At 43.0% G+C, this 15,113-nt stretch overlaps 2 protein-coding genes and 1 long non-coding RNA gene across 5 annotated transcripts; 2 read left to right on the top strand and 1 right to left on the bottom strand.

The window, feature by feature from the left end:
- Nucleotides 1-1,885: 1,885 nt before the first annotated feature.
- On the top strand, nucleotides 1,886-2,556 carry LOC112269857. The gene is made up of 3 exons (XR_002962065.1): nucleotides 1,886-2,058; nucleotides 2,172-2,282; nucleotides 2,455-2,556. It is a non-coding gene; the product is annotated as an uncharacterized LOC112269857 (long non-coding RNA).
- Nucleotides 2,557-5,193: 2,637 nt separating this feature from the next.
- On the top strand, nucleotides 5,194-6,882 carry LOC100844198 (pentatricopeptide repeat-containing protein At4g18520, chloroplastic). Its single transcript, XM_003557298.4, has one exon. The coding sequence runs from the start codon at nucleotides 5,269-5,271 to the stop codon at nucleotides 6,574-6,576; it is 1,308 nt and encodes a 435-aa protein (XP_003557346.1). The 5' UTR covers nucleotides 5,194-5,268; the 3' UTR covers nucleotides 6,577-6,882.
- An 811-nt stretch (nucleotides 6,883-7,693) lies between these two features.
- On the bottom strand, nucleotides 7,694-14,143 carry LOC100844495 (transmembrane protein 184A). 3 transcript variants are annotated; one of them, XM_024457246.1, is made up of 7 exons: nucleotides 13,792-14,143; nucleotides 13,632-13,637; nucleotides 12,155-12,228; nucleotides 9,269-9,418; nucleotides 8,856-9,141; nucleotides 8,351-8,584; nucleotides 7,694-8,263 (listed from the first exon to the last, which is right to left on the bottom strand). In XM_024457246.1, the coding sequence occupies exons 1-7, from the start codon at nucleotides 13,948-13,950 to the stop codon at nucleotides 7,949-7,951; spliced, it is 1,224 nt and encodes a 407-aa protein (XP_024313014.1). In that variant the 5' UTR covers nucleotides 13,951-14,143; the 3' UTR covers nucleotides 7,694-7,948. The 3 variants fall into 3 exon arrangements, with proteins under 3 accessions (XP_024313014.1, XP_003557347.1, XP_024313015.1); XM_003557299.4 differs by lacking the exon at nucleotides 13,632-13,637; XM_024457247.1 differs by lacking the exon at nucleotides 13,792-14,143 and having other exon boundaries at nucleotides 13,545-13,763.
- Nucleotides 14,144-15,113: the final 970 nt, after the last annotated feature.

The raw sequence follows: 15,113 nt of genomic DNA on the forward strand, positions 1-15,113 counted from the left end.
TTCTCATGGCACGTTTTTCGTGTTTTTGGTCCTTTTCCTTGTTGATTCATCGACGGAGAAGCAATTTTATAGCTTGTCTTGCAGGGGATATGACTCCGGCCATGGTGCGTTCAATGTTCTTAGGCTCTCACTGTTTGAGGCGGACGGCTCATGCTGCTTTTCAAATCTATGAGGTTAGTTCAGCTTGTGCAAGAAATGTATTCTGCAATTTTGTCAACGAATACGTAGAGAATCTTTCAGTTTTGTTGAGCATCTTTGTTATTTGTGTTCGTGTATCGATCTTTTATACTTTGTCTCGTCTCGGTAAATCTAAGTGGGGAACGTGCCCCACCACATCTTACACAGCGGCGCGCTGTAAGATTCGCGTGGGCGCCATCTAACGGCCAGCGCGGGGCCGCGTGGGCGTTACGGGCGCGCGGGCGGTTATCCGGCGCGCGGGGGCTGCAAGCGGTTTTGGATCCGGTTTTGATGGGTATTACACATTTACTACGGGCCCACTTGTAAGTCACAGACTGTTCAAATTTTGGAGAAAGCGCAGCACATTTGAAATTAATCCCCCTTTCCCCCCTTATGTTTCTCTCTCTCCCTCATTTTCCTTTCCTCTCTCCGCTTCATCTCTGTCGCTCCCGACCATGATTCAGGAGGCAATGCCGCAACCGCCGCTCGCCGGCGATTGGTGCTTGCCGAACCAGCCTCCCAACCTCTCCGCCTCGCCCGTGAGCTGCGCACCCACGGCTTTAGCGCCTCGCGCACGGTAAGTCTCGGCTTCCTTCGTGTCGCCTCCCTCGGTATCAACCGCGCCGCCACATTTCCGGCCGCCATGGCGCTCAAGCTCATAGCCGGGGCATGGCGGAGGGCGCTGTAATGTAGATCGGTGACATGCACGACGAATGGGGGGGGGGGGGAGGGGTCGAATTTGGCTGCGGCGGTATGTGTTGGGGATGGCATATGCAGAGGATTATGTAGGGATTAGGGTATTTTTGGCTTCGGTTGACATGCACAGCGAATAGGGAGGGGGAGGGGCGGTGAATTTGTGCACTAGATGTTGTATTGTGCCATGTCCTAATCTACCATTTTTCCTACATGTTATGATCTGGTGGTAGTTATAGATCATGAATGGTTGTATTTTTTGTTGTTCATGATCTGGTGCATAGGTGTAATGGGGGCTAATGGGCTTGTTTCTGTAATCTGCAATTTTCCTAGATGTTATTTTGTGCCACAATTTCATTTCTAGATATGCAACAATTAAAATCTGTTGAAATTATAGCCATAGAGGACATATACATGCTCGATTGATTTTTTGTCCCATTGTGTTTTTAATCTAACAATTATAGAGTTTAGTCATGGCAATTAGCTTGTTCTAGGCTGGCAACTAGTCTGCTTAAATCTAGCAATTAGGGGGTATGTGTTTATTTTTCCACTGGCTGGTTTGGAGCTGGCGACTAGTCTGTTTAAATCTGGTAATTTAGTTGTTTAATTCTGGTAGGCTTCATGTGGGGTAGGTTTAAATCATGTGAAATTGATCTTTTCAACTTCTTTTCCCTTGTTTTTTGCGGGCAGGATGCAAAGGGTGCTCTGAAGCGGAATCGCGCCTCCCCCGCTGCAATCGTGAAGCTGTATGATGATCTGACCGAAGACAAGAAGACAGTGATCAGGGGGATGTTTTTGGGGAGTTTCCTTGACATAAAATGCGAAGTGTTGCACAACTATTTGGTTGACTATGTCGCTAGGTCTTATGACAGCAGCAGTCGTTCTTTCGTATTCCCTGGACGAGGTGTCCTCCCATTGACAGCACAATCTGTTCATGAAGTACTTGGAGCCCCGAATGGCCCGGATGATGTTCCATATCACGAAGACCACGCCTTGGAGGATGAACTAGTTCCAAATCTCTTTGGTATAGGCAATAGCAGACCCAAAGTTTCTGATGTTGCAAAAGCCATCATAGCGTGTGAGGTAGCAGACGACAGGTTCAAAAGGCTTTGGTTGATTTACGTTGTCTCCACGTGTCTTGCTCCCACAACTGATACCAAGATCAGCAACAAGTGTTATCCTATGCTGGTATTTTTTTTTCCTTCATTGCACTTGTTTTTTTCCATCTTTTTTTGTTCGTTGGATCATTATTTTGTCTTTATTTGTTTCCTAACGCAGCCCCTTTTATGACTTGTGTGTAGGCTTATATCAATAGGATGGGGGACTTGAATTTATGCAAATTTGTAGCCGACCAGCTGCACATGCACTTTTCTGAAAACAAGTTCAGGAAGGGGTGCCTCCTCTATTGCATGGTAACTCCATTTGTTTCGTACTACTAGTTAGTCATTTTTCGTATGTGATGACTGCCATGTTCTTTTTGGTCCTACATGCCTTGTTTTTGTTGGGTCACGGTCCTTCCCTGCATTTTTTTTACTATACAATTTTGTGGTCGGTTCTTAGGTGCCAATTTGGTTCTTTTTATAGATACGCTACGTAGATGCGTTGGATTGTGACCATGTGGAGCTGGAATTAGAAGATGGCCCATTCAGGATCAATGTGTGGAAGAGCGTCACTGTTGATGCCGTTGCTTGTCTTGATGCAAATGAACAAGATCCAAATTGTTTTGGCGCTTTAAAGGAGTTATTTTTACCCCTCTCTCTACCTGCTTCCACATGTTGTCTATTCGGACATTTTTTCAACATACAAGTGAAAGTTAATTGTTCCATTTTTGTACTGTTTCTTTAACCTGTTTATTTGTTTACGGTCAACAAAATGTAGCTTAAACCTGGATACAGGGAGAGTACGGCCTGTTTGGCGGGGTTGATGCTTTTGTGGGCTGGATGAAGTTGAATGTCGATCCCGAATGCTCCCCTGAGGTTTTTGCCCCTCCCGACATGTTTCTTTTTTGCCCTAAAATCTACATCTGTGATTTTAGGGGTAGTGATCCTTGGCAATTATTTTGTTTTAATCTGTCAGTTACAATGTTCAGTGTGTGCAATTGTGTTGTTTTAATATGGCAACTAGTATGTCTTTTTCATTGTAGCTAACTTTCCTATCTTGTGCTTTTTAAAATTTTCCCAACAGACACGTACTGAAGCCGCCAAGATGGTGACTAAATTTTCCATCGGCCTAAACAACATGTTGAGTGAGCTGGTGCAAGGCTTAACCGGGCTCGTGCCGTCCGCATTAAAACGTCATGGCACTCATGGCAAACGGCGCATCAACAGCGGCGATGACACGGATGATTCAAGTGACGAGGACGGAGATGATCCTGATTCCAGCGACGACAATGATGCTGACAAGTTTAAGCTTGCTAGAAGGCCTGTTATGAAAGGCAAGGGGACCAGTGCACCAGCTTCATCGCCTGGAGTTGTACTGTCACAAATCAACCTGCCGTCAGATTCAGAAGGGCAAGGGGATGAATTGAGCCCGGCACAAGATGACCCCCCAGAACATGATGATCGTACTGACGAAGAAGATGGGGAAATGATACGCGAAACTGCTTCATCATTGTCTAATGTTCTCTCGCATGTCTAGCGTTCAGATGAAGAATTGAGGACGCACAACGAAGTGAAGAAGATCGTTGCTAAAGAGCTTGGCTTGTTGAAGGATACATGTGCACCGCCACCTGAGATGCGGAAGAAAACAATTGTATCAGTTTTCGATCGACGTTCACCAAGCAAAAGTGTGCCTTGGAGGTTAACACCACTTTTTTTTCCTTGGCATTTTTGCATTACCTTCTATCCTGGCAATTGTGCTTACTAAACCTGGCAATTTTATGTATTTGTTAACATGGCAATTCGTGAGTACTAATCTGGCAACTTAGTAGGTATATCATGGCAATTCAGCGGTACTATTCTGGCAATTCATCGTCCCCTGTTCTACCTTTTTTAGTTCAGCTGTTCTAATCTCGCTATCCATCACTACTTATATGGCAATATTCCTAATCTTGTTAGATAATGTATATTGGTCACTCATTACAACAACTATCCTGTCAACTTAGCTGATATAACATGGCAATTTAGGGAGTACTAACCTGGTTAATTAGAAATTGGTACTGACCTGGCAACCTAGGTTTTATAACATGGCAACTTAGCAGGCATAACCTAGCAACCTAGGTTTTATAACATGGCAACTTAGCAGGTATAACCTGGCAACTTAGCATCCATAACCTGGTAACTTAGGATGTACACGATGGCAATTTTAGCTATACAAATACCTTGATTCTCCATGTTGCTTGGCGCCTAATAGTCTGCCCTAATGACTTTCTGTCCCTGCATTTTGCACATAATGAGAAGTCTTTGTAAGTTGTTGTGGCATGACAGTAATTAACTTGTTTTACAGGGGATTGGGAGGGGGCGTTGCTGGCCTGGTGTCTTAATGGTCAGTATACTGGAAGTAAAAGCCGGTGTTTTATGGAGGTGAAGCCTGAAGTATTGATGCTGGAGATATAGTACTACTTTTGGTGTTTGTTGATGCATGTAGTTTGTATGGACAAAACTTCGTTCAGACGCGTCCTTTGTTCAGATGTGCTTTTTTTAGCCCAAGTATGTCATGTAGTTAGGAACAATATCGTTGTGTGATACATGTGTGTGGATTGTCGTGATTGTGTTCATGTGTTTTGCACCTACGCACCATGACTTTTGTCGTGCTGGATTGTATATGAAAAATTTCTGGTTACTTACTAGTTTATCCCCCCCCCCCCACCCCTACCTCTCTTAACATGTTGAATCTGGTAAACTAGAGGGAGGGGGGGCGTTTGGTGCCAGGGAGGGGGGGTTGCTTCAAGGGCATGTGATGCTCATGGCTTCTCCTCTGTCCTTCTGCAAAGATCCTTCTGCAAAGGTGCTCTTTGCATGTCTTGAGGAAGAAGAAGATGGAGGAGACGAGATCTGGTGTCGATGTCGTGAGGCTCAAGCTGTGGGGGGGGCGAGCTTGTCTGGCTGGTGCGAGCTGGCGGGCTGGGTTGGCGCGAGCGGGAGTGGGTGGGCACTCGGACGTGGTCAGGCGCGTGCACGCGTAACGAGCGCGAGGCTCCGTTAACGGGCGCCGCTGGAGCGCATGGTGGGGTGTAGCCTATTCGTTAACTGTGTAGCGCGGTCCATCAAAGATCGGTGCGTAAAAAAAAACTGTGCGGGACCGTGTCGAAGCCTATTCGGGCTCAAGCCGGCGCCGAATACAGGCTGCCTGCCTCTCAGTGAGTGGAACTAGTGATTTGTTTTTAATTGCCAATAATGTGCAAAATTTTGCAGGTGGGGTAAAAAGCAGCAGGGACGACCAGCTTCGTGCAAGCGGGGAATGGCGCGTTGCTCCGCGAAGCCTTTGGGCACAACCACGGCGGCTCCTCGCCTCTCTCGTCTCCGCGCGCCGCCGCCCAATATCACCGTCGCCTCGCCGGCCGCGGCCACAAGAACGCAGCGTTTGTCAGCCCAATCGAAACCGCCTAAACCACCACCGCCGCTCTTCCCGCGCCCAAAGCTGCCGGTCCGCACCACCTCCAACGACACCCCTAAGCCTAACAATGGCAAGCAAGACAACAGCGAGGAACCATCGACGGAGGCAGCTGCGTCTTCCTCCGGCGCCGGAGACGTGCTCCGGCTCATGGACGCGCTCCAGGTCGCGCCCGACGAGGCCGTATACGTCTCCCTCCTCAGGGACTCCGCCGACGCCGCAGAGGTCGCAGCTGTGCACGCCCATATCGCCGGCAGACGCGATGCCTTTGGCCTCCTTCGGCCGCTTGCCAACCGGCTACTTCATTCCTACGCGAGCTGTGGCGACACTGCGGCCGCCCGCAAGGTGTTTGACGAAATGCCCGTCAAGGACGACATTGCGTGGGCAACCATGGTCTCGGCCTACTCGGATGGATGCTTCCATAACGAAGCAATAAGGCTTTTCACCCGCATGTGTCACGAAGCGCAGGAGCTCACTGGTGATTGCCACGACCGCGCTATTGTAGCAGTACTGCGATCATGTGCTCGGGTCAGCAAAATAAGCTTTGGTGAGCAGGTACATGCGCTTGTCGTCAAGAAGAAAGGAGTCTGTGGTGATGCTGGTAGCTCGCTACTACAGTTGTACTGCGAGAGTAATCGGCATGACAGTGCACGGCAAGTGCTTGAGATGATGAGGTGTTCTTGCCAGGAGCCTGTACCTGAGGCAGCCTGGACTAGTTTCATCACAGCTTGTCATCGTGTTGGCCAACTGGATGAGGCCATCGACGCCTTCAGAGACATGGTGTCCTCTGGTGTCACCAGGAGCAGCTTCTCCCTATCGAGCATCCTCACAGTGTGCGCAGAATCAGATAACCACAGGTGCTACGGACAGCAAGTGCATGCCGACGCCATCAAGCACAGTTTGGAAACTAACCAGTTCGTCATGTCTGGGTTGGTGCATATGTATGCGAAGCAAGGGCGGCTTGCAGATGCTGCAAGGGCATTCGAGACGTCTGGTGGTGAGCCCGATGCGGTTTGCTGGAACGCCATGGCCATGGGGTATGCACGTGGTGGATGCTACAGAGAGGCTACCAGAATGATGTACCAGATGAAAGCTGCTGGAATAGATCCTCCTGGACCAACGATGAATGTGGTCAGGATGGCCTGCTTCAGATGAGCTAGGGAATGACTTCCTTGACTGCACGTCTACGGTTTGAACTGAGTAAAAAGCTAGTGCCTTAGAGAAGAGTTGTGACTTTAATTTCTATTTCTTAATGAGATGTTTATAAACTATGACATAATTTCCAGCAATCACAAGTTAGGATTTACAGTACCTATTAAGGTCAGTGTGTTTTTCCTTATGTATATAGTGTAACGTATACTGCTAAAATGTAGATTATGACAGATCATTATCCACCCCTTATCCAATCTTTGTAAGGCTGATGACTTGGTCTTTAAACAGCTGATCATTATCCACCCCTTATCCAATCTTTGTAATGCTGATTACGTTGCACAATTCCTTTATTTTGTTTGCGAGTACAATTCTATCCTACTCCGTATATATTTAAAAAAAAATATAAGGTAGAGCATGTATATACTAAAAAAGAAATATACGGAGTACCAAAATAAGTAAAAGAACATTTTGCCTTGAGAAAGTTCGCTGGCCCAATGTAAATCAGTTTGCGTGTCCATATCTTTCCTAGCTCTTAAACTTCACAAAAATGAAAGCAATTGCAATTTGAAACTCTCGCATTGTCCCAGATCCTGGCCTCGAAGATTCGCGTGGTGCATATTCTGGGGTGTAACTGCACAGCTAGCACAACAAACTTCCGACAGTCTAAAATTCTGGATGCGAAAAGGTGCAAGCCCAGGCACATTGAGCCGCTTCACATCGCAGGATAAGCAACTGATAAATAGTCGTACAGTATTCCAATGGCTTTTGGTCATGTCGTCTCGTGATTCAGTCTTTCTCTGAATAAGCACCTGATCCAAATATTGGTATTCCAAAAAAAATTGCCAGTACCTATGATGGCGATTGCAATTTAAGATTCACAGCGTAACCCAAACTCAAGTGCAATCTTGTATTTAGGAACGGAGGGAGTACCTATCAACGGGCATCTGTTGTAAAAAGATCAATACACAAGTCGTGTTCAATAGCCTCATAAATCATAATGCGTCCAACTCAGGCCACATTTTCTGGGTTTTTTTCTGCTTTCAGTTCCAAGACTGTTGTTTCCTTTGTGAAAATTAGTGGAAACTATCAAACTAAGGCATCACGGTTAGAAAAATTCACATTCAACTGCAAAACTGGTTATATGTTGCATCCATTCATCCATCTGCTAAAATGCAGAGACCTTCAGTTAACCTGTCTTTTTTTTAGAACATTCAGTTAACCTGTCAGTTCAGCTTGACCAGCCCCCATCGAATGGGGAAAATCAGAAGAGGACCAAGACATACATGAGACATTTCTACATTGTAATCTAGGATAAACTCAAGAACACTACCATTTACACACCCTGACAAATATACATCAAACATATCACACAAGATCATTGTTGCCTTAGACCAGGAACTCCAGAAACCTCAGAAGGGTAATCAGACAACTCCGCATTGAGCAAGTTGGAAAGGTCATACGGTTTCGCAGATGTAACGCCTTCTGCCATGACCACAGAGGGAGCCATTTCTGCCAAATCTGTATGATGATGTAATAAACTTGATGAAACTGGAGCTTTTGAGTCCACGACAGATACTTCTACCAGCTGTATGTCCTGTCCCGTCGGTAGGATACTTCCAGGGCTATATTTGGTAGGTTCATCCTCTCCCTCGTTGCTGTAGAGCACATATTCATGATATGTTGGTGCAAACTGAAAGAGAAGGAACCAATTAGACTAAGCAACAGGCGCAACTACACTGAAAATCCAGATTCATACTGGCATGAAGGTCTAGTTTACCTGGTGGACAGTATCATGATAAAAGTCACTGAATTTCAGAGCATGAAGGAGGCTTCCCCTGAAACCACCAAAAGGACGGGCATTGGAACCAGCATACTCCTTGTAGGAGAAGGAAAATTGGTGTCCAATAGCAGCTATGAGCATCTCAACACATAGCACGAAATTCTGGAGATAAGCAGCTTTTTCAGCATTTTGTATGTATCCAGATTTTGCAGCAAGGAAAACCAAGACACCCTGTGAGAAAAGTTTCAAATTATCACAGAACACATTGAGAAAGAGTTAGTACTCCCTCTGATCCATATTAATTGTCTCAAATTTGCCCAAATATGGATGTATCTATGCCTCAAAAGTGTCTAGATACATGTAATATTTCGACAATTAATATGGATCGGAGCGAGTAGATCAGAATACCAAATCACTTTGCTTGCATAGATGCAAATCCATACATAGACTAGTGGCTATCAAATAGATCCAGAGAATGAGAATGACTTCCATTCAGCTTTACCTGCCAATATGTGAGAAACACAACTGATTTAATCATGATGAATTTTGGGACAGGGTTATATGGTTGAAGTAGATCTCTGCATGCCGCATAGAACAGTGCAAGAGCAAACAGTGCCATTGAGTATGAGATCGTATATATGATAGTAATGTACAGATAGGATTGGTTGACACTGAAGTTTCCATCTTCATATCTTCCTTGGGCATAAAGTATGAATGTAATAACAACCAATATTGGCTTGAGGATCACAAACTGAAGGCATCCTTGTTTGCATCTCCGTATAAAACGGCTGTTCACACCAAAAGTTGATCCATTTAGCACATGGTATCCTAATTCATGACATCATTATCAAGCATGGAGACACATGCAATGTCATGTTTAAGTAAAAAGTTTGTACTTGTTATTTAATAACGCACCCGTCTAGAGGCATAGCAGGGAAACAACAAGTCATCAGGAACCACGACGGTTTCAGAGATCGGCCACTCAAACTAACCACCACAGCACCAGGACCTCCTACCCATGCCAAGCAGAGTGAAAAGAAATTGTAGATGACCCAAGCATCATAGCTGAAATCAAGAAAGAATAAGTTTTAGCATAATTCAGCTTTGCTTGTGCCAATTCACTCAAAGTTCTACTGCAAGAGTAAAACACACAATGTGGAAAATACTTGGACCATCACATGTGAAGACCAACATGAGAAAAAGAATATTAGGACTATCTAGTTCAATTAACTCATAATTTAAGAAATATGACCAGAACAAAGTTCACATTTGGTTGGAACTCAGCAGATGCTAACATAATGTTCGGCTGTGTTTTGAGCAAATCTGGTAACTAAGGCCTTGATTATGCAAATTCATTAACAAATAAGTTCCTATTCTCTCTCTTCCCCTCTACAATCGGGCCTCAACTGAGCTCAAAACAACAATTGGTATCAGGGGCAGACCAGAGTGATGTCAATCTGGTGAAAACCACCTTCCTTGCAGCCAAACTGACCTCAAAATTAACGTCTAAAAATTGGTGGATTTTTTTTTGTGTAAGCTACATTTAGTGAGGTATTCTTCAAGATCATAGGCGGAGATCTTGCAAGTGCAAAGGGGGCAATTACTCCAGCTAGCTGAGGCCAACAAGAGACAGGAAGAGTGAAGTACCGAGCTTGCTGCCTTACTCACTGATATGGATATCCAGAAGGGTGTGTAAGGTAGATGCCACAATACTCACTGATACTGGTGGGAGCAACAGCAAGACACATCAGTCACAACAACTATTGAGAAAGACATTCAAGTAATTTGGACAGAATTTACTGTTATTTGAGTTCCATCAGCTATCTAGTCGGTTAGATATTCATTTCATCAGTTACAGCCGATTCAATTAGATTTCTTTGTTAGGGCCTCCCTCTATTAGGATGAGAAAGACACATGGGCCGGTAAACAATGAACAGTATCTGTATGGGTATTGGGAAATATGTAAATATGTGATAGGTTTCTTTTTCCTCAATTACACTGTTGCAGCACTTTTTGTGGACATAATCTCAAGGCCCAACTGAATTTTCACTGGTACAACTATGCAGTATCTTGTAATCACCAAAGAGGACAAATCCAACTCAAAGATACTAGTAGATAGAAATATTCTTTTCTTACTCAGATTAATATTCTTGACTGATTGGATAAAGGATGAACAGTTATGTTAGGAAACTTCTAAGAGAACAACCGTAACGCAAAAACAAAGTTCATGGAGAACTTAATGATAATGAAAATCATGGTTAAAACTGCCATGCCATTTATGGATCAACAATGAGCCATTTAAGAAAACAAAGCAACTAAGCCCCATCATATCTATGTGCGATCTAATCAAACAAACTGTAATGCTGGTCAAACAAACTAGAAAATTTGTTCACGAGATTTTGGCCTAGTTAATTTCCCCATATAAAGCTATCATGGAAGCATTTCCACCATATTATTATTAATAAGGTATTGTGAGTAACACAGTTCTAAATGCCAGTTATTCGTTACATGCAGTTGATTTTACCCGTGTCAGCTCTGTCAATAATACAAAATCAGTATAATGATGAATTGTAGTTGTAATCAATCAATAACATAAAAGAACAATCATGAGACATTCCCCGACATCTCTTCCTCTGATATATGACATTCCCGAATATCTCTTCCTCTGATATATGAGTTCAAGAAAGATAGCCAGAATAAGAAGTTATGGAAACTTCCTCTGGTATTATTTAGACATCAAATTAGCTTCATGCACATGATCCAGGGAGTACACGTCTTCTTTCATTTTGCTTACTAATCTACTACTGAGTAATATAAAAAGTAAGGTCCGTCTGAGGGGTCCAAAATCTTAATCTAATTCCATACTTCTTGTTGATCTCAATTATACTTATTACTAAAATTCTAGAGCTGTGCATAATCTCTGAAAATTCTACAATGCTCAATTTATAAAGCCTTACAAGTTTGTTGTACTTTTCATATGCTTGATTTCATATGTGTTAGGCTTTTGTAAAGAGCGTGCACGACTACGTTTTCTTTATAGTTTCCCACCTCAACAATATTCAAGGTGTGGAAACATGTACAAATAAGAAACTATCTTTCTAAACGTGAAGAGATTCATATTTAATTTTTTATAATCAAACATGCTTTGTACGTGTACAGTTAATAATAGTGGTATATTATGTATTTATGTATCAGTGGCACTAATACCAGTAAGATTATACATATAAAAACTAATACGCACATTAGAGGCTGCAAAATGTTGACTAAAAAATGACAGGTATTTGCAAACTATAACCAACTTGCTGAAGTAACATCTATTTTGAGCTGCACATAGTAACATCCCGGTATCAAGGCAGGGAGTAATCCATTATTTGACATTAGAATATCATCCTTACCTACATATTTCCACACACCATCATTGAAATAGATTGAAGTATTATTGATAAGATAAAAGAAAACATGCAAAGAAAATGTAGCATCATCAATTAGTTGCTGAACTGTGCAATGTCAGCAAAGGTTTGTAGAAGTGATGAGTTGATTAATGGTGGTTAAATTGATGGGGACAGTAAGCAGATCGTTAGAACCTTACTTAGATACTACTCCAATAGGGGAAGCTTTTGCTCACTATGGAGCATAACTGTCACCTAACCAAAACGTTCCTACTGTTCCTTTCCACTATCTTCTTAATGTAGGCTTCGAGAAATATACACAAGAAAAAAAAAGACTAAAATTGAGAAAGTGATGCTGAGAATAGGATAATATAAAATATTGGGGTTATTTGGCTATTAGCAGTCAACTCACATTTCACGAATAGAATTGAAGTAGATTGCACTATCAGGTAGGGCGAGGGAGAGAAATGACATCACTGCATATACCTGCAAAATAATGTACCTTATCCATAGTAAGGTGGAATACTGAAACCATACAAAGTGCAATAGTACAACAATGTTAGCTAAACTAAGAGTTGTGCACATTCAGTCCATTGATGGTATTCTCTACAAACAAACTAGAAGTAATATTCATTCAAACCACCTTATTTACTCGGTTCATATGATCATGGACCCTATGACAGACAGGATATGGCACAAACAAGTGATTGGCCTAACTGTTACTCATATAACAACAATCTGCCACATGGAAGAATCATAAAGGAACAGAACTGCAATAATAGAATCTCTAACAAGTTTGTGCCTTATGGTCCTTCTGCTTTTTTTTTTTGCAATGCCTACACACAAAATACATTCTGTGAGTTTAATTAAGAAAAAAACTAGGTCAGGTTGACAAAACTATGAGAAGAGACATCCCAAGTCAGGATGACAATACTATGCGAAGAGATGTCATTCTCATCAGCGTAGTGTCTAAACTGAAACTCCACAAAGTTGGACAATAACCCCAAGCATCATTTTCTACTCCACGTCCACCAGCAATCTAAGCTTATATAGCCACAAAGAAATAAACTTAATCTGACATCATAAACAATGAAATAGCATTTTGCTGTTCCATTCAGAAACCCAAAATAGTGAAAATAAAATAAAAAGGAACAAAACAATAATACCACATCATCGAACAGAACAGACTTGCTGCCTTTCACATAAATACTTTATCAATTGTGGAGCTGCATAATAGCATGTCACATGAAGCAGATAGTCCAATTCAAAACGACCAGCATACTCTTGTATTGTAACTGCTGAAATTAACTTGAACTAACTACAATGCCACTTGAATAACAAGCAAAGGCTTTGACAGGTAATACATATTCATCCAGGAGACATGCAAACTGACCAAATTTACCAGCATATGAATTGTGGAATTAACTCACAAAATCCAGAACAAATAACATCAATATCACAAAGAAATCTATGTAGGCAACTTGCACACTGATCAGAACAATGTAGTTGGAATTAACTCGCAAAATCCAGAACAAACAACATCAGTATCACAAAGAAATCTATGTAGGCAACTTGCACACTAATGAGAACAATGTAGTCAGCAGCATCCGATGCATGCCGTTAAATAACGTTCCCATTCTAAACACAAATTCACAAATAATCTCACTGCGGGACACCTATCCACCCCAGAAATAAATCCAAAATCATCTGGAAGTGCAATTCATTCATCACATCATCGCCTCAACAAAATCCTCCATATCAAACCACCATACCGCTCGACGACAGAGGTACAGGAAACTCACTGAGGGACTGCAACCACCACCCGTACTCCACCGGAACTTCACACCCACCACAAATTAACTCGAGAATCGTAATTTCCAAGGATTCACCTGCATCTTCGGCACCCAAGCGGGGAACAAATCGCTCCCGAGTTCACAGGCGCAACTCAGAAATCATCAAAGCTACGATAAATTGACAAACAAAAACAGAGGCAATCCGTACCTAATCTAGAGCTAACAGGTAGCCGAAGGGTGAGTCTGGGAACAGTACCGGCACCATGAAGATGACTCGGACGATGAATCGCTGGTGGGTGGGCTCCGCGTAGTGGAGCAGGTGGCGGTAGATGAGCCGCACCACCACCACCGTCGCCGCCGCGGCGCACGCAAGCGCTGCAGCCGTGTAGACCACCGCCGCCGCCCACCCCTCCATGCCCGGGCGCGCGCGGAACCCTAGGCGGGAGGTGGCCGAGCTCGTCGCGAGACAGGAGGGAAAATGGGAGCAGGCGGGGGATTGGATTTGTTGGGAGATCGCGACGGAGCTCTGGCGCGCGGCTGGCAGGGACGGTCCGGCGGAGGTTTCCGCGTAGCGTGTGGCGTGTTCGATGGTTTGAGTTGGGATTCGAGTTTGCCGAATTCAGTTTGACTAGAACCGGGGGTTCGGGAATTCCAAATGTTTTGTTTTGTGTCCAAAATTTATCTTCAAATTCAGTTTGGAACCATCTAAACGCATGGTTTTTTAATAAAATCTCAAATGTTGAATCCCACCTCCGTCCGCCCGGCAGTCCGGCGATCAAGAAGTGAAAACCACATTATGCAATTTATGCCGTAGTACATGGGTTGTAAAAACATCTCTAACAGATATCTTAAAACATCGGCCCTTAAAAGTAGTTTACAATTTAACTAAAAAAGTCTTTTACGCTCCGAAGAGAATGGATAAAATAAATGCAACAGAAAGAAATAAATGTTGTTCTTGTTAGAATGAGAGGCACAAACAAAAATGAAATAAGATTATAAATGCACATATCCATTATTTGAGTAGTTATTGTGTCGGTTGAAAATACATAATGGCAATGATTAGTTTCACATTCCTAATGGAACCACTAAATGCTTAGCAGCGAACGTAAATATATCCAACCTTTTAGTTTATTACCTTCGTCAAGATTGAAATTCTCTATTTTTCCTCCAAATGTCATATATGATTCAAAGAGACCCTATGGTTAATGGACAGGAACCAACGAGAAAATAAAAGAGGGGGTGGAAGAAGAAATGAAAACGGAGAAAAGATGATGCTGAGAAGCAAGTCTATGTTCGTATCAACATAGAGATAATTAACAAGATACCACTATGCAAAACCAAAGGTTCTAAAATACCAATCAAATAACCACACATTCCAAAATACCACTCTAATCTAGTTTTTCATGCCAAACTACCACAGCTGTCAGTTGACTGGTAGTCAAATTGTTAAAATGATGCTAGTATTCTTGTTATTCCAATATTGCCCTTCTCCTTCTCTAGAAAAAAGAACAAAATACTCGCCTTATCCATGTCCTCTACTCAGTCGTCCCCATCCAAGCTCCCAACCATGGCGGTGGC

This window comes from Brachypodium distachyon, chromosome 1, assembly GCF_000005505.3.
Source record: "Brachypodium distachyon strain Bd21 chromosome 1, Brachypodium_distachyon_v3.0, whole genome shotgun sequence".
Classification (NCBI taxonomy): Eukaryota; Viridiplantae; Streptophyta; class Magnoliopsida; order Poales; family Poaceae; genus Brachypodium; species Brachypodium distachyon.